The 19,740-nt window shown below is 44.3% G+C and overlaps 1 protein-coding gene and 1 long non-coding RNA gene across 7 annotated transcripts in view; one reads left to right on the forward strand and one right to left on the reverse strand.

Moving 5' to 3' along the window:
- Positions 1-17,452, forward strand: part of ITPR1 (inositol 1,4,5-trisphosphate receptor type 1) — a 320,973-nt gene extending 303,521 nt beyond the window's left edge. The window contains 2 exon segments of the mRNA XM_036868683.1: positions 8,188-8,349; positions 16,069-17,452. Of these exon segments, the coding sequence (XP_036724578.1) occupies positions 8,188-8,349; positions 16,069-16,155 (249 nt within the window). The 3' untranslated portion in view covers positions 16,156-17,452.
- The window catches only part of LOC118903532, a 133,814-nt gene continuing 115,752 nt past the window's right edge, over positions 1,679-19,740 (reverse strand). For 5 of the 6 annotated variants that reach the window (XR_005021832.1, XR_005021829.1, XR_005021828.1 and 2 more), the window contains 3 exons: positions 17,582-17,752; positions 14,096-14,209; positions 1,680-2,484 (listed from right to left, as the gene is read on the reverse strand). This is a non-coding gene — a long non-coding RNA (uncharacterized LOC118903532). Of the gene's footprint in view, positions 2,485-14,095; positions 14,210-17,581; positions 17,753-19,740 lie in introns of all 6 variants that reach the window. The other variant, XR_005021827.1, reaches the window with a different exon arrangement.

Genomic DNA, 19,740 nt, shown 5'->3' on the forward strand with positions numbered 1-19,740 from the left:
TGGATGTAGGGAGGTGTCAGGAGGGAGAGAGGAGACCCGTGTGAATGAGGTAGTGAGTGTGTGGGTTAGAGTGCAAGGGGCAGCTTGGTAAAATGGGGCGGTTGGAAAGGATTGAGGAATCTGGAGAATCTGCACTTTCTCCCGGAAGAGTTCAGGCTGTGGGCACCTTGCCTTCCAAACCCCTCACAAGTCAGGATGGCGGTGGTGGCGCACCCTTGAATTCTCACTGAAGTTGTACGGACGGTGACAAAGATGACACCCTCCCATCACCGGTTTCTCAGGGTGTCTAGGCAGGGCTGGCCTTCAGTAAAACCATTTCAATCAGGAGGAGATTTCCAGCACAGCAGCCAGAGGCTGACACGCTACCTAGCGGGACCCTGCTGCAGGTGAAGCAGCGAGCGGGGTGGCACGTGGGTGTGCGTGAGTGTATGTCCAAAGACAAACACTAAGTGTTTTTCCCCGAAACAATAGCAAAGAACTTTGGAAAGCCTTTTAAGTAGGCTAAAAACAAACCCAAAAAACCACCATTGTATAAAGAGATCAAAGTTTAAAACTCGTGGAATGCAAAAAAGAATAGAGGAAAACCAAGAAAAACTGTTAAAATCCCATATGTAACCACAAGGAACATTCTGGTAGATTGCTTAGCTAACTGAACGTGCAGGGGACGTGGCCTGAGCAAGAACATCCTGAGCCAGCCTGGAGAAGAAGGCGAGTTCGCCTGAGGGCTCTTCATCAGGAATCTCCGTCCGGCCCGCCCTGCCCTGGTCCAGCACAGGCCGTCCCCCACCTTTCTCCCCTCCTCTGTGACCTCAGGCTTCTTCCTCCCGGCACCCCAGGGGCCCAGGACCCAGCTGCACCTCTCCAAGTAGGGAGCGCTGCTTTCTCGCGGCCCCAGTGGGAGCCCGGCATCACTTCACCTGAGGGCCCATAGTGACATGAAGCAGTGACTCTGCAGCTGACTTCGCCTAGGGATTTCATCAGAAATGGGTGTGGTTCTCTCCCTGGCGGGGGCCCATCTCTGTTACACCGTATCGTCCAAGGACAGCTATTAACTGAGTCTGGAAGGGTGAGTGGTCATTCCAGCCCAGCTGAAGATTATATAATGGGGCCTGTCTGGGTGATGTCGTCCGAGACGAGAGCAGCAGACCACGCTGACGCCTGCATTTGCGAGCAGCGTGGGCACCCTTCCATGGCCCGTCGGCAAAAGAGAAATCTGTGCCTCTAAAATCGAAACCCTCACCCCGGGAGAGGAGAGCTAACTTACGTGGGAGTCGGGCGCCACACCTGGAGTCGGCATCGTGGGCCGCAGACCAGCTTTGTGACCTTAGGCCGCTGACACCGACCTATACTTGTGCATAGTGCTTTTCCAGTGACGGGACACGTTCTTACAGCCATTTGATCCTCACATAACCCTGTGAAGTAGCCAGTAATCTCTTTCTCAAAAAAAAAACAAAGAGGGAAGCAGAGACCCAGGCTGGCTGGCTGACTCACCCCAGCTCAGTGTCCTGCGAACACGCTGGACTGTCAGGGCTTCAGCTCCGGACCCTAGGACGCAGCTCCTCCCGCTGACGCACTGACATCATGGGCTTGCTACAGAAACAAGCCTGTGAGACACAGGGACCTGGACCCTTGAATTTCAGGCTGGCCAACAAATTCCAGGTGTGGGATCCATTTTTTAAAAAGGTTTTATTTTTACAGGAAACACGGAGCGGAAAGGACTGAGTTCCCGTATGCCCCCTTCTCCCCACCTCACCCGCCGGTTCCCGTTATTCTGTATTACTGTGGTGTAGTTACTACCATCGATAAACTAACCTAGATACATCATTATTAACTAAGACAGTAGTTTACGTTAGGATTCACTCTTGGCGTTGTACGTTCTGTAGCTTTGACAAATGTATAATGATATGGGTCCACTATTACAGCAGCAAACAGAATAGGTTCACTGCCCTGCGAGTCCTCTGTGCTCTCTACCTGTTCGTCCCTCTAGCCCCCAACCCTCAATCTTCTTACCTTTGGAATCTATTTTTTCAATTTAGTTTTTTTTTTTAACGTATAATAGATACTATAAATGACAATTCTGGAGTCATTGAGCGTACGTAGAGTTATTATCACTATTTTTCGCCCAAAGCAATGGATTCTGTGTTTTATCTGTTTTCCACGATCTTAGAAAAGTGAGCTCTAAAGATTATTTTCTTCCTCTTCAATGCAAATAGTCACCCTAACTCACAAGAGGGGCAAATATTTGAAGTTCATTGAGTGTAATATATTCCTGCTTTAGAAAAGTTAAGGATTATCTTCAGTCCTCCCCTTCCGCTCTCTTCCAGGCATTTTCTGGGGGTTTGGATACATGGGGAGGTTTGGATACATGGGGTGGCCAAGCATCTGTCTCCAGGCCTGCCCCTCAGTCACTCCTGTCACCGAAGCATCGCCAGGCATGACTGATGATCTCAGTTGTCTTTCTTAGAAGAGCCTCTTCAGTTGAACCTGGGAAGAAGAAGAAAAAAAAAAAAACGCTTCTCAGAATGATGAGCATTTGCATCATACAATCCAACTTCCTCTCCTCCTCTCTCTGTGTTTCTCTCTCTCTCACACACACACACACACCCTCCCTCTTTCCAGTCAAGAACATTTCAAGAGGTCAGTGCCGCCCCCGTGTCTAAAAGTTCAGTGTTTGCCTTTGCAGGGACTTTTCCAACTTCACCTAGAAAAGAACCACCCAGAACCTTAGCGCTTGTGGTCAGCCTGCTTCCGGCTGTGGCTCGAGTCGGTTTGTCTGCTCTGACAGAGGAAGTGCTTGCTGTGACGGGAACTGCGCTGGCTGGATTGTAGGAGGACCAGGGCAGACAGTGCCTAATGACATTGGTATGCGAGGTGCCAGCAGCGAGGAAAGCGAGGGAAGTGCAGAGGGGCTCTCAGACCCAGAGCGACAGATGCGGCTGAGAGACGTGCACTGAACCCACGAGCCTCCCCGGACCCACCCTCCTGACCGCACGCGTGCACACGCACACACACAGCCCGAGATGAATTCATGTAGAAACAAAAATGCCTTCGTTGATGACTTTCTTAAAAAGGCAAGAGAAGTCAGGATACTGAGACATGTTTTTGATCTGGAATGGACATAAAGGCAGGATTCTGCAAACATTTATAGACCTTCAGCCCCTGGCTGGCTGGGGAACTATGGGCGCAGGCCTCCCTGGAGTCACTGAGCACTCAGACAAGCTCAGCATTTGCTCTGAAAGTCTGAGCTACAGAGAAAGTGACTGGACTCAGGGGTTCTCTCTCTGCTCCAAGGCCAGGATTGGGATAGTCTAACAATCTTCCTGTAAAGATTTCGATCTCTGTGCAGAAGGTCCTGCTGGCGAGGAGCCTTAACGCTGCGTCGGAGCTTATCCCACTGCGCAGGGTGCAAAGCCGAATGGAAACTGAGAGAACAGTCTGGCTAGAATTGTTAATTAATTTTTAACTACTAGATGCTTGTTGGTAATTTGAGATTAGAGTTAACAGCCCAGGATGATTATTTAATTAAAATACTGGCACCACCTAGGACCTCAAATTTGGGTACATACCCATGTCAGGGCAGAAGAGCTACCGGTACACACCATCCAGAGCACTTGGACACCTTGTTTCCTGTGGTTTAGGGTTTGAATGGGGCCCCACCTCTGCTTTGCATTGTTAGATATTAAGGTTGGAGGAGGGCAGTGAGGGAGAACCTTTAAGGTGGTAATTGGTAAACATCTCGACCAGGAAATCCTGTTCCTCCCTTTGTACTGAAGGACTCTCATGAAATGGAGAACGAAGGTGTATTGCCAGGATTGGGGCACATGGTACAGAGTGGCCTGTGAAAAGTATGACATTTCTTTAAAATCCTGGGGTTTTACCTTTAAAATCGGACTGTTTCATGTTCTCAAGGGCATATTTTGAGTTTAATATAAAAATATTTTCGATCGTTAACCACTAAAATGGACATTCTAAAAAGATGCTTTATTTCTGTCTATGGCTTTATGTACCCCTTGGGCAGGGCCTTCATGCCCCAGGATTACAGGTGGTAGCCCATTTACAGAAGTACAGATACAAACAGCATCTGAGTGCATCTCTTGGCCGTTGCGGTGAGGAGCAAAGATGCCGGTAGCAGCCATTTTAAGGCCAGTGGACCCCATTCGATGGCCTAGCGGATGCTCACTGGGCACTCAGGGCTCGGAGCTGGGGCTGCAGTGGGGCCCACGGGAGCAAAGAGCCATGCCCTGAGCCCCGCACTACACACTCCTTGCACTGCATTCCACCCCTTGGGGGCAGGGACCTTGTCTTCCTCATCTCTAGACCCTCAGCACTCAGCCCTGTGCCAGGCACAGAAATTAGAAATAGTCAGTAAACGGTTGTTGGATGAGGTCTGTGCATTCTGCATTTGTCAGAGACCTTTCTGAAATCACTGCCTGGGAGTCCAGGGATCAAATCACATACACCATGGAAGAAGGTGGGAAACTGCCGTGGAAAAATTCTCTCTTTCATCTATCGTCGTGTGGTCGCTTGCTGTTAGAATAAGGAAAAGAAACTGTTCCTTAAACTTAAGGAACTTAAGCAGGTTCTTGCATCGATTTTCTGTCTTCTTTTTTGAAGACCTGTTTAACATGGACTGTTTGGAAATCTGTGTTTTCTATTTTTATGGAGGGTTTGCTAAGCAAATGAACATGAAAATTTGAGAGGCAGGTTTGAGATGAATTCTCTACCCATTTTAGGCAGTTGTACATTCCTCTGCATGTCGGGAGTCGCTGGGCCGCAGGTGAGCTCTCACTCCGGCTCGTACACGTCCGCTCTCTCTGCCAGCGCCTCGTCGGGCAGGGGCTCCGGTCACTTCCTCCCCTTCCCCGCCACCCATGTGTCCAGGCCTCCTCCTGTCACCGCCGTCCCTCTCCCTCGCCAGCCCAGCCGGCATCGCTCCCCAGTGCTCCGCGGTCTGGGCTGCTGCCCCGCCTGTCTGCCCTCTGCCCCAGCTGCGGCCACACTGGTTTCAGGGCTGTGCCAACCGCCCCCCCCCCCCACTCTGCTGAGAAGGCCCTCACGCTGGCCCCTCGTCTGGCCAAGTGATAACCTTCCTTCAGGCCCAGGCCCTCCACGAAGAGGATTCCAGCCACGCAAAACCACTGTAGTCAGTCCTTACATTGACCCTTCTCTTCCTGCCGCTCATTTGACACGGCCTAGGTGCTTTATTTCCATTCTTTGTTTAACTGAAATGTCCACTCTCCTTAACTAAATTGCAAGCACTTTGATGGCAGGAACCCTACCTCATACTTAGGTTTCAAAGCCACGTCCAGTTTAAAGAGGTCCAGGAGGCGGTGACCAAGTGCAGGGGGCTCACTGCTGTTTCCTCAGAACCAAGCATGTAAGGTAAGGGCTCCTTAAGTATTCGTTGAATATGCTGTATTTTTTAAAATGTTTTCTTCCAAGAGTGCTTATACTTTTGACTTGAATCTAGAGAACTATCAAATATTTCCCCCTAAACATACTCAGTAATCGAAGTTTACAGTCTGTAAACACCAGATCATCCTCAGGATCTCCTTTGAAATACAGGGATTGTTTCCTCCCTCCTGGGGCTGTGTCCTGCATTACCACGCAGGGTAGGCCTTAGCGATCTCTGAACTCCCTGCTACGTCACATTCTGTCGTATCCCCATCGATGGTGTGTCCATATGCTCCTGAGTCTGACGGTTTAAGTGGGACTTTGGATCTTTCCTCTTCACCTTGCTCTCCTCAGGGGTCAGTGTGCAGACATTTGCAGCCGTCCCCGTGGATATCCAGTCTCGGGTACATGGCCGGCCTTGCTGCAGTTGTGCCCATGGTCCATCAGCCTGGCCACCCATCTCTCCCTCCGTCACGGGGCCCGCGCTGCCTATTGAGAGTAACCGCCAGCCACCTGTCCCCTCCGTGTGCCCTGAGCAGTCAGGTGCTTCTTCCCTTAGAGTGGCACGGTGGGACGGTGGGATGATGTGTGAAGGACTAACATGGGGCGGTGGTATAATCAGTGACAGGTGACCTCAGCTGCCTTTCAGTGTCGCTCCTGTGCTTAAATGTTTTCAGATGTCTGCTCTCTCCTCTTCGCTGTAGACACACAGCAGAAAACTGATTAGACGTGGCAACGCTCCAGGGTTTTAGGCTGGTCATCTTTGAAATGGGGTATTTTGTCAAATGTCCTTTTGCCCACTGCTCTGTCTGTGGTGGGAGGTTGATGAGAACAAGTACAGGCTAACATCAGGGCACATGGGAAGGGAGTGTTGATCACAGGGTGTGTGGCAGGGGAAGGTAAACAGCATCACTTCCCTCTTCCAGCAGTCATTCTAAGCAATGGAGGTTTACCGTTTAAGCATTAGTTACCAGGGCCCACCAGGAGGCAGTGGATTTATCATTCGTGCTTCCACAAATATTTATCAAGGGTCTGCTGTGTTCCAGTCACTGTACTAAGGTGGTTCCTGCTCTCAGGACGCTGGCAGGCTAGTGAGTCCCGACTAGACTCCCCACACGTCTTAAGCAAAATGCTCTCAAGTAGATGGGACACCTCGTGCCACTGTGGTATGCCTTCTTTTTAATATCTTCAGCTAATTCTTGTTTGGCTTCTGTATTGCTAGATTGCATTAGGTCAAGACACGGTTTAGTTATCTTGCTTTTTAAAATTTAGACGTCTTGTGGTATTTTGTTCTTGATTTTGAGTATGTTGATGCCTTCTATTGTATACGACAGTGGCTGGCAAACTCCAGACTGTGGGCCAAACCTGGCCCTCCGCCAGCATTTGTAAATAAAGTTTTATTGGAACACAGCTACCCCAGTTCATTTGTGTATTCTCTATGGGTGTTTGGGGGCTACAGAGCAGATTTGCTGTGACAGAGACCATATGGTCCAGAAAGCCAAAGATATTTACTATCAGAAAATGTTTACTATGCAGAAAAATTCTGCTGATCTCTGGTGTACACAAAGCAACAACAGCAAATTCCGTGTGTGTGTGTGTGTGTGTGTTGGTGGAGTGGGCATGATTTGTGTTAGGATGTTTATTAGAATTCATCCCGACGAGATCCGAATGGCCCAAGTGAGATGTGATGCCAGATGGATGTGGAATGAGTCAGTCTGCCTCCCCTTACCTCCAGCTGATGAAGCTTTTCTTACAGTTCATTCCTGCCTCTCTGTACAGAACTCACCCAGGAGGTGTGAGGTGTACTTTTTATGAGAAAAGCATATGTGGGCAGAAAGAAGTGAGGTGGGAGGAGGAGGCTTGTCCATTCTGTTAACCAGCGGTGAGAAATTATGTTTACAGGTATGAGCTATAGGTGTCAAAACAAAGGGAGGAGACAGACAGGGAAGGAGACTGAATGGGTCTTTCTTATACCAACTGACAGCACCCACCACCCGTTTCAGGCTGGAAGGAAAAGGAAACAAGAGTCGAGAGGTGGTGTCCCTATGTTCACAAAGAGGGAAACTGAACCCGCTCTCCATTTTCAGCCTCTTAACCCTCTACCAAGCAAACACACCCATACGCGTATCGGGTCGATCCCACAACACTCGGGATCTTAAAATTCATGTACTTGTAGAGTGTTTGCAAATGATTTTCCAAGTATAGTGCTTTAAAAAATATTCAGCACGGTGTGAGGTATCTAGAGTGGTCAAAGTCGCTGACCGCAAACAGGAGGCAGTTGCCAGGGGTGGGAGAGTTAGTGTTCAATGGGGATGGAGTTGAAGTTGGGGAAGATGAAAAGAATCCCCGAGATGGATGGTGGTGATGGCTGCACAACAGTGTGAATGCACTTAATGCCACTGAACTGTACACTTACAAATGACTAAAATGGTAAATTTTATTACATATATTTTAACACAGTTTTAAAACTCCAATCTCATTAGCTGTGTCATTTGCAAAGGTCACAGATGGAGTGGCAGTAGTCGTATTTGGAGATTAGGAATCTTGTTTGGAAACCCACTTTTCCTCACATTTTAAAGTGATTTCTTCCAGGAATTAAGACAGCTTAATTATATTCAGTTAAAAAGATATTTACTGAAGGGTTTAAAGAAATACACAGTACAGTACATTAGTTCTGCAGCAATCAGAAAGAGCCTGGTGAAAGATGGCACAAAGAAAAGATGGTGTGGTAAGACTGCCTTTGTTGTCTCTCCTCTTTGAAGTGACTCCCTCTTTTTTTCATGTGGATTCTAGGAAAGAAACCTTGACTGGTTCCCAAGGATGAGAGCCATGTCCCTGGTCAGCAGCGATTCGGAAGGAGAACAGAATGAGCTGAGGAACCTGCAGGAGAAGCTGGAGTCCACCATGAAGCTGGTCACTAATCTTTCTGGGCAGCTGTCAGAATTAAAGGACCAGGTAAAGAAAAGAAACCCCACCTGCCTACACACACCCACACACACCCACTACCATACACACCAAGTGTGGTGAGGAAAAAAATCAGTAGTGCTCATGTTAAAACGTTGAAGTTTATCACCTGGATAGAAAAGGAAACGGGCAACAGAGGACAAACCCATTTAGTCCGTCAGTTTCCCCTCCACTCCCCCTTCACTGCCCTTTGACAGGATAAGCCCATGACGCTACTTTCATTGCTGCTCAGGACGAGGTTTTCATATGAAAAACAAAACCAGAAAATGAGAAAATGCAAACTACTTCAATGAAGTGCTGTACAGAAAAACACGATGTGTAAAGCTGTACTCTTGACTTTCCTTCACTGACCAAAGATTAAAGGCTGTTTCTGGTTTTGCTTTTCAGCCCTCAGATCTATCAACCCCTCACCCCAGATACTTAAATTCAGCATCCTGGGCTAAACCATAGTCAAGGAAGAACTCCTTTTGGTTCATTCACTGGCCAGATCCTTACTGAGTGGCTCCCATAGTCCAGGCGGCGTGGCAGGTGCTGGGGGTGAAGCAGTGGCCCGTCTGCCGGCCGCATCCCTGCTCTCACAGAGCTGAGCCGTCTACAGGTGTGCTGCCCCACCCTGCTCTCTGTCCGTAAGATAAATGCTTTGCCCCTGTAACTAAGTTGGGCGAAGGGGGCAAGTTGGTAGCAAACCCTATATACTCCGGTGCCCCCCCCCGCCCCGCCCTTGACCCCCTTAAAATGAGCGCTCACAGTCACCAGGTGGTGATCTCCTGCTGGGAGGACCTGTGCTCTGCCGTAGCTGACTGGGTAATCCTGCACAAACATGGTAACAGTTCAGCCTTCCGTACGCGGTGCTGAAAGCTTTTAATCAATTCCGTAGACAAGATTATAAATTTTGCACAGCAATAGTTATCAGGCAAGGCTGGCCTGGAGGTAAGTTGTAAGGTATACCCACAGGTGATTTATTACTCTTCGGTACCTAATAACTAGTGAAGACCCTGTCTGGGATCAACTCTTCTTGGAGGTAGTTTACATGGCACTTTAACAATCCTACTTTAAATTGTATTTTCTTTTCTAACTAAATTATTCCAAACTGAGCCCCAAGATACCATTTGGCCTCAAGTTCTTTCCTTTCACGTGTATTAAGATACAAATAAAAAGACTAATGGGAGCAGAAGGCCTTATTTATGAAGGCTGTCTCCAGCGCTGAGCTTGGTAGCCACCTAAAATGAGTAATAACCTAAATAAGTACAACTAATGAAGCTCTAACTAGATTACTTTGCTGATTATTTTATTAACCTTTTACCCCCGCTGTGAAACACCTGACAAACGCTCCACAGGACTACACTGATTCACGAGCACGCCGGCTGCTACAGCTGCTTGTGTCCCCCCTGAAGAGCGAGGCAGCTCCATGAGGCATGTAGCAATGCTCAAGTTCCCTTCCGCTCCCTTTGAGAGAGCTGTGGCTACAAGAATCTCCATTAAGTCAGATGTTTTAAATTAGATGCCAAAAAATCTTACAAAAATTGATCTCATGCAGACCTAAATAAAGGAAGTATTTAGCGCTCTATAAAGTGCCATTTGTAAACACGTCTGAAACAAACTATTATTGGGTATTCTCGGGTAGTAAATGCCACTCGAGCCCTTCTCTATAGGCCGGGCCTGTCCTTTCAATGCTTAGAATCCTGCGTGCTGAATCGCTCCCTGAGGGTGGTTCTGAAGTTGCTTCAGTGGTGCACACCGTGCAAACGAGTGACGCTGGTCTAAGGAGTGAACTGAAGCTGGGGAATTCGCACAGAGCATCACAGGTATAGGAGGTAGCCAAGACCTCAGATGGCACTGCACCCAATTCCCTCATTTTATTTCGTGTGGGCATTCAGGTACACGGCAGGCTCTTAGGAAATTTATCCAACTTTACCTGAAAATGCCAGGCTGGAACTCCTGGTCCTACAGTCTGGGTTTGATTTTGGGTGTGCATTGTGTTTTTATTTTTCCTTGTTTTGTTTTGTCACTGTACCCTGTTTGCCTTTCATGGTTGACTGTTTAAATTCTCATTCATTTTTTTAAGAACGTTAAAGAGTTTCAGAAGTCGCATCACGCGCTTAAACGTTAAGGAGTGATACATTCATTACCATGTTACACCACTGATCAGAGACTTGGCATTAGAATCGTTTCTATGAAGCCAAAATTTTGGCTTGAACAAACTATGTAAAACTTGATTACATATGGACTAAGGTTCATTAAGTGACATCAAAACCAGTGTGGTTTAAACTGCTTGGTTTCAGCTCTGTTTACATTTTTGTTTTAAAGTTAGCAGTTGGAACCACCCTTCAGAAAACCTTTCCCCTATGAATGAATTTGAAATTGAACCATTTTTTCTTGGAAGATGTTATAGGCTAAGAAGAAATCGGAGGAAACCAGTAATATATTCTCAAGTGCCTTTACCAGCATTGATCTGCTTAGGTTTTAAGGTGACCAGAATCACAGGAAAAATTCAGCATTGTTCAAATCAAAAAAGATTTGAATTTTATTAAATTTGGTGTGTACCAGTCCTAAAGATTTCTTAAATTGTTCTGCATAAAAAGCCATGCAGACAGGTCAGAGAACTGCTGGTTCTTAAATGGTAATTGTGAGAATTCCTGCCCTCCAAAGGGAAAAAAATTCTAAATTAAAATATAAAAACTCCATGAATGATTAATGAACAAGAAACTCTGTGACAGATATTTTTTAAAACAGCTATGAAAGAATACCATTCACTGGAAAATACAAAAATTGCTTCATCACTTAGATATTTTTGCAGATCTTCTGGTCCAAAAACCAGCATAATGGAGCAAAGACAGCTGAATGTCTTGGGATTTAATCTTTACTGTTATTGACCTCGTGGGTTGTTGTTTTCTTAAAATGCCAGTTTGAGGAGAAAAAGTTCTTATCAAGGATATTAGTAAAATCCTGGTTAGTGGTTTTTCTATTACTGCGAAGAACAGTTAATTAAAATTGCTGTTCTAAGTGTTACTTAATGATGCTTCTCATCTTGAAGTTTCCCCTCCCAGGAGACTCTGAATACTAAATGTGATTCTGTTACATTCTTATTCCAAGGCGGAGAACTAATGTTAAGAACTTAAATTTTTTTTGCATGTTTTCTTTATAAGGCAAAAGAATAAATATTGAGAGAAGGGTTCACTTCCTTGAAAATGTAACTGGCTTCGTATAGCACAGTGACCCTTATTTGTAGTTGGTAGGAAAAGAAGTAGTGCTTGAAATTCGTATCGTATTAGCACGTGATAGTGTTTGGCATTTTTCACGCAAGAGGGCTATCATCTTGTCAACATTAACTGCGCAAGGAAGGAAGGAAGAACAAAAGAACAGAATAATTCCCCACAGTTGGAAGAATGGAATATTAAACCTTACTTGAATGTCTGTGGTCCTTACACTGTGTTGGAACCACAAAAGAGGCCTTTGGTAACACCTGCCCTCTAGGATACTGTAATTGATCCAGAAAACAGCAGACCTCTAATGTTAGGATACAGTAGGAAAAGTTCCATGGCCCGAGGAATGAAGTGAGTTTCATTTGTGAACAAAGCAGCACAGAGAAGTAGGCAGGCAGTCCCGTGTGAGGCCTTAGAGGGTCGGAGGAGTTTAGCTTCTACAGTCCTACGAGCAGGTGACTTCTGAGCTAGCTGAGAAATGCAGCAGGGGGCATCCCAGGAAAGGAATCAGCATGAGCAAAGGCATGAAAACGCATGGCATGCTCGAGGAATGGCCCTGTGCTCTGGGTCATTTGTTCTTCGAACCACCATTTATGAAACACCTATTTGCCAGGTGCAGCCCTAGGTACTGGGGTTACAAAGGTGAATAGAACCAATTCTCCTTCTTCAAGGAACTAACAGCCTAGAGTGGGAGACAAACAAGTAAACAAACAAATTAGAATTCAACATGGTAAGTACGTAACAGAGGTTTGAACAGATTGCTCTGGGAGTGGAGAAAAGGGAGCACTTCATTCAGCCTGATCACAGGGAGAGGATTCGAGTCAATGCCTCGGAAACCCTCTCAGAGGTGGGAATGGAGGAGCTTGGTTTCAAAGCTTGCGAGTATGCCAGATGAACTAGAGAGGAACAGCACACTAAGGCTCAGGAGGGTGAATATCTGTGTATTTATATTAAACCAATATAACTGCATTCAAGAGATGCTGCAGGTTTATTTCTGAATATTTTTAGGCTCGTCGTTAGGAGCGTGACTGATTTCATAGGACTGTAAAGCGCAATTCTGATGACTGGAGTTTCCTGGCTGTTTAGAATCTGAGTAGCCACGATCTCACTGTGACAGGAAAGCGGCTTGCAGCTTTTGTGTGCTGTTGATGAACCTTCCCTGCTATGCCAGCCCTTAATCGTTTGGAGGCCAATAGCAGTGGAGTAAATTTTGCCCATTTGCGCTCAACACTCCGTATTTTCATGGAAGATCTTTTAGATGTTTGGCTACATCTGACTTGTAAAGCTACCATATCGTTTGCTTCTTGTTTAGACTGAGTCAAAAGAAGGAATGCTGAAATTCAAGTTAGTCTGTATATAGATTATGAAGAAGGATATTGCTTCGAATATTCATCCTTAGCTAAATGTAGATTTTGAGGATTTTAAACATATCTACTACAAATGGGACATTCACACTAATCAAAGTAGCTTTTTCAGTATTAGAATTTTGACTGAAGTTACCACCTTAGACATGAATCTGATGGATATATATATTTTTTAAATTTATTTATTTTTGGCTGCGTTGGGTTTTCATTGCTGTGCGTGGACTTTCTCTAGTGGCGGCGAGCAGTGGCTTCTCTTGTTGTGGAGCGCGGGCTTCAGTAGCTGTGGCATGCAGGCTCAGCAGTTGTGGCTCGCGGGCTCTAGAGCGCAGGCTCAGTACTTGTGGTGCACGGGCTTAGTTGCTCCGCGGCATGTGGGATCTTCCTGGACCAGGGCTCGAACCTGTGTCCCCTGCATTGGCAGGCGGATTCTTAACCACTGTGCCACCAGGGAAGCCCCTGATGGATACTTTTATCTAGTCAGTTTTGTTTCAAATGTCCAGAGAGAATATATTGTGAGAATATGCTAAGGATAGACTTTGGTCATTATTTCTGTGTTTTGATATAAGTAGTAGTAACAGATAACGATGATGCCTTAAATAACATATATAGTGCATGTGAATCTATGAAGACCGATAGGTAAGTAGGTTGAATTGAGCTAATAAAGCCAGAAGTTATGTGAGAATATGTACTAAGGGGCCAGGGAAACTTAACTGGCCAGCAGTGTCGAGCTTGGTTTCTTATAGGCCAGATTTAGTCCTTTAGGGGGTTTTGTTTTCATTACTGTTCCCATATAATTATCACTGGATGATGACCTTGCCAAAAGGGACCAATACTTAAGCAGCTGCCCTATTCCTTACCATTTACGACTCACTTAAATGGTAGCCGTTCTGTCTAAAAGGCCATGGTCGATCAGGACAGAATCCAGGGGGTCAGATTTGTGTGCCGACCACCCGCTCAACGGCAGAGAATCTTCTCCAAGGTCTTATTTCGAGAAAAGTAATACATGTACCCAAAATAATTTTTTTTAAAGTATTCAAGTATATGAAAATACAAGCACAGTGATCTTGGCCTGTTTCTGAGATAATCAGTGAGGAGCTCTTCTGGAGCAGCAGCGGTCCTAGACCAGTAACACCAACATCACCTGGGAACTTGTCAGAAATGCAAACTCACCAGCCCTACCCTGGGCCTCCTGAGTCGGAAAGTCTGTTTGTGGGCCCTTGGGTCTGTGTTTTAAGGAGCCTTCTAGGTGGTTCTGGTGCACGCCAAAGTTTAAGAACCATTATTCTAGAGAAACAGAAAACAAAATTAGGTAGGTATGTACTAGGTTCTTGAAATTACCAGGAATATGACTGCCTGAACGAAGGTTTTGGCCACTAACCTACAGCAGTAGGGAGCTTTCAGGTTTGTGATGCAGGGAGGGTGATCTGATCGTTATTTTAGGAAGACAACCCTGGAGAATTAGAATCGGACCCCCACTGGGCTGTCAGGCGATAACCTGTCGAAGAGGGAAGGAAGGTGTGCCTTCAGTTGAAGACTCATTTGCTATAAGGAACCCAGTTTAGAAGCTCTTAAGTTTAAGAGAAGGAAGAGCCAACAGATTGAAAAGTCACAAAAAGCTGATCCGATAAACAGGCGTGAAGATGCATGTACATAAAAGGTCATCTCAAATGCACGTAGTTATTTATGGAAAAATTTCAGGAAAAGCTTTAATGGCCAACTTCAACAGCAGAAAAATCGCAGCATCTTTAAATGGAAGCTTTGAATAAAGTATCTGTCCATACGGGTTGAGTGCACCGAGATTCCTAAATCTGTGAGAATGCGGTGATTATTAAATTCAGTTAAGTTTTATTGGATTCCCTCTCAAGGCTACCTGCCGAGGGGCTAGTCGGGGGGTGAAAATCTGGGGCTAAGTACATGAAGTATCAAGCAGTGAGATGACTGAGTTACTGACTGCATTACAATCTAATTGTGAATTTATTCCACGGGTCACGTGAGGTTCTGCTTCCGCAGCTGAATCCGTGTAGTATAGGGTGTGACACCTCCCTTCACGATTTGTCACTCATCCAAGGAAACTTTAGAGGCTAGCTGGAATATCCTAATTCAACTCTTTATAAAAGGCTTTATAAAAAGCTGCCTTTGGGAAATATTCACTCCTTGTAAATCTTCTCTTCTAAAATATAACTGAAGGCATTTCACAGGAGCCTAAAAATAGTATTTTGATATGAAAGGAAAACGGCTATGTTTAAGAAAAAAATAACCACTTTAAAATTGAACCTAGGTAAGTTAATCTTATTTTATGTTCTCAGGATATTTTGTACCAAAATATTTGATGCCCGGCATCAAATCCTGAGCTAGGACTAAGTGGGTTATGAGAAATGTGAATGCAGGGAATTAATTATGCCCTGAAATAGGCAGAACAGAGCTAGATACCTGTCAATCTGAGAACTGATTTAGTTCGGCAGCCAAAATAAACGGTACCAACCTCTTGTTTTGGGTTTTGAAAGCACTGTTTCATTTGACCAGCCTTAGGAAATGGTCTTTCCTATAAAGAGACCTTTGGACTCCTAAATGGTGTCTGTAGGTGGCAAGGAAGTGTCACCACTGAGTGCCAGGCCATGATTATGTTATTTAGTCACCCTGGACCTCAGAGGAGAGGACATTCCTCATCTCCCTAGAAATGCTATGTGATTTTTTTCTCGCAAATCAAAACTACCCAAGAGTCACTGGAGAGGAATCAAGACCCCCCCTGAAGACTGTGGACTTAATCTCTCTTAAACCTAGGATTCTAAACACACTGCTTTTCTTGACAGTTTAGTGTGTTGTTACTATCATACAAAGCTATCAGTTGGAAGCGGATTTGGGAAACGATCAAGAATCTTGTGCTTTAACTGTTTTTTTGTTCCTTTACGAAACAAGTAGAGAGCAAAGTTTCTGAATGTCGCATTGCCTAAGGCACAGAATTCCCCATTCTGCCTAGGAAGATGTCCTTTTTGAAGTTCTGTGTTTGATATACTGACAGTACACTGTTTGTAGAAAGTGGGTTTCAGTATAAACCATAACCACAGAGGTAATCTATGGTTGAGTATATGATTTGACGTACAGGAAGCGTCTGGGTCTAATGATGAAACTTTTTAACTTTCCAGATGACAGAACAAAGGAAGCAGAAACAAAGAATTGGTCTTCTAGGGCATCCTCCTCACATGAACGTCAACCCACAGCAACCAGCATAAGCAAATGAAATAAAGGAATCGTATTTACCTTCTTAAATTATTTTTAGTGTGGGTATGGCTAATTCGTTCTGACTCACCCACAAAGGTTACATTTATGCTTAGTGTACTTGTAAATACTCAGGTTTATACTGTATGTATATGACTGCTACTCTCAAGGTTGGGACATGTGTGTTGTAATTAGACTTGTTGGCACGATGAAATTTCATTTGTGCCAAAAAATATTAAAAATGCCTTTTTTGGAAGGACTAAAGAAAGCACCTGATTTGCACTTGAACCACATTATATAGATTTAAAAGTATATGACATGTATTTTGTATTTAAAACTAGAATAGCCAGTATTTATGTTTTTTATAAAACTGTGCAATACCAATTATGCAATCACAATAAATTTGTAACTCCTGAGTATCCTAAGGGGAGTGCACATCTTTGAAGCTGGTGTGTTAATAAATAGTACGTAATAAATGGTTAAATATCAAATGATGCTGCTGCCAAAATCATATTAATAGTGAGTTTCAGGCCCCCGGGCATTTTGTACCATATAATTATCCTGTGGTGATACTACTACTTCTCATTGCTAGCGGCGCTAGTGCCTCTGTCTCATGGTGACAGTGCTCCAAGCCTAGGAACTGTCAAGTCAGCATTCATTTTAAGAAAAGCAACTTTAGTTTCAAAGATACTTTAAGGCTTCTGAATTGATCATTTAAACTATTTCTTTAAGTAAGAAAGAGAGCTAAATTAGAGGCTCAGACTTTAGTTTGCCAAGTCAGTGAATTTTTTAAAGGGAACTTTTTATGCCACGTTTGAGGTAAATGCATACTGCTAGCCAATCAATCAATGTCATCTCCTAGGTGAATTTTGGTGTCACGTTATAAAGAAATGAGTAATTGATGGGCTCTAGATTATCTAGTCCAAACAGTAGAGTTGATTTTTTTTCTTCATCTGAACCAACAAGCTACAGTAGCTAAGAAGTATTTATTAAACTATATCCATCCATATAAAGATGAAATATGATCTATCCCATTAGAACTCATAGTTTGAACACTGACATGTTATTCTTGTGAAAGAGCCACATTTTGGTTTTATTTCTTTGTCACATTATTTCTTTTCTTGATGGATGAAAAGTATGAAAGGAAACTTTTATATCTGTTGCCTAGTTTTGTACATGGATCTCATTTTACAAGAGAATCTCTCTACAAAAAAAGTTAAACATGTATTGAAAGCAGAGTTCTGAAATGAGTAAAGTTTGTAAATGCAGATATAAAAATAATATTTAATAAATGATGCAGAATAAAATACAGTGACTGACTGGTGGCTTTCATTTAGACAGTTCTTTGCATCATAACAGCTATTCCAATTATATATTTTCTTTAGGACCAATTTAAAGTATAACTGGTTTGCCTACCAGATTAATTCCAAAAATGCTTACCTGATTAATGATAACTGAGAACTACTTGAACAGATATGGGGCAGGGTTTATACAGTAGCCAGCCATTCATTCTTCTCGGTAAGTGACTGCCAAGCAGACTGTCACGAGCACCGCAGCACATGGTAAGGCTCCCACTCCTGCACTTTCCCTGGGGGACCTGCAACTTGCTACCTGCAATGCAAAGAATCACCAACAGGGAGATTAGTTCTCACTCATGCCCAGCGGTCAGAGTCCTTCACGACAGTTGAAAATGTTTTGCAAAAGCTAACTCGTCTATCCAAAGGTAGTGAAACCTGTCCCCTCCTGAGAGCAATGCCCACCGTGGTTGCTCTTTTAACAAACACTGATTTTTCCCTGTGCTTTCCTAAATAAGGATAATTACCATCCAATGTTGGGAACTAGGTCGTGATTAAATTCCAGTTAAATGACTAGTTTCAAAACCAATGCTTCTACTTTATAATTGATAACTTAAAAAAAAAGTGAATAATTTTCCAGTCAGTGCAGCATATCTCCATAGAATTTTTCCATAATAAGGCAAGCCCAATAGATACGTACTTGTATCTATAAACAGATCGGCGCTCCATGCCGAACCCCCAACCTTCCCCGAACGTGAGCTCCAGCCAGCAAGGACTTGCTCCCCTTGGATCTCCCTTTGATCTCCTGAGCTGCCCAGCACGGAGAGGCAGTGTGTGTGGTTTGTCTCCCAAGCCCTGTCCCATCTCATTCACTGCAAAGTTCTGCAATGACACGTTCAGGTTGCAGCTTTTACAGGTTTGTCCTGTTTCATTCGAATCCTGTCACTTGAGATACAATCTTCATTCAACTCGCCAGCTTCAGCAGAAAATAAATGGAATTGGAATGCCACTCCACCCTACAAGCAGTAGATCCTACCCTTGGAGTTTGGGTGTGAACACAAAGCTGGTACAACTGAAACATAAAATTTGAAGTTATAACTCCTACAGCCTTTGATGTGTGATTGTGATTTCACCTTTCTCCAGACATCGCTTTTTCAACACGTCTATTTCAAGGATCAAGGTCCAAGTCACCTTCAAAGTTACTCACCGAGGTGAAAAATTAGTGCTATCGGGCTAAGAAACAAATGTGATAGCATACTACTAACATGCAAAAAGTCTTTTTGGCTCTGATTATTTAATTTTAAAAGTTTGCTGTAGCACGGATTCCAATTTCAAGATTTTGCCAACTTCCTTAACTAAGCCACGTGTTAAGTCAAAGGGTCTGGGAAATTCCGTTCCACTTTTCTAACATTTATATTTTCTGGCCCGTTTCTACTTATGTCCCTAAAATTATGTAGTGATAAACCTTGTTTCCCCCTGCAGATAAAGCTTCCACTCTGCTGAGTCCTAAAGCTTTACTTCATGTTGCATCCTGCACAAATATTCTTAGAACCGTATGCCTTGACTCCTCACACACGCATACAAAATACAACTCTTTTCACTTTGTTTTTTAAAAATTTGATTCAACCTACCTGTTTCCAAGTTCATTACTGGTTGTTCTTCAGTCAATTTTATTTTATGTGGTTCTACTTTCTGAAAATGGATTGCTTGATTTTGCTCCTGTAAAAACTGCTCTTTCACCCTGTTTAAACATTTCCGAACATAAATTATAAAGCAAGCACACCTTATTTGTGGAAGCTAACCAGCAACTCAGTCTTTGCAGTAGCAAACTAAACAGAGCTTTACTTATGTGCTAGTGAGAAATTACCACGATCTTCACAGTAAACTAAGGAATTATCACATTAAAAACTCAATTATAGGGCTTCCCTGGTGGCACAGTGGTTAAGAACCTGCCTGCCAATGCAGGGGACATGGGTCCGAGCCCTGGTCCGGGAAGATGCCACATGCCACAGAGTAACTAAGCCCGTGCGCCACAACTACTGAGCCTGCACTCTAGAGCCCACGAGCCGCAACTACTGAGCCCGTGAGCCACAACTACTGAAGCCCGCGCACCTAGAGCCCGTGCTCCGCAACGAGAGAGGCCACTGCCATGAGAAGCCCGCGCACCGCAACGAAGAGTAACCCCTGCTCGCCGCAACTAGAGAAAGTCCGCGCACAGCAACAAAGACCCAATGCAACCAAAAATAAATAATAAATAAATTAATTCATTAATTTAAAAAAACCTCAATTATAGATTTCTGTATC

Source organism: Balaenoptera musculus, chromosome 11, assembly GCF_009873245.2.
Source record: "Balaenoptera musculus isolate JJ_BM4_2016_0621 chromosome 11, mBalMus1.pri.v3, whole genome shotgun sequence".
Taxonomy (NCBI): domain Eukaryota; kingdom Metazoa; phylum Chordata; class Mammalia; order Artiodactyla; family Balaenopteridae; genus Balaenoptera; species Balaenoptera musculus.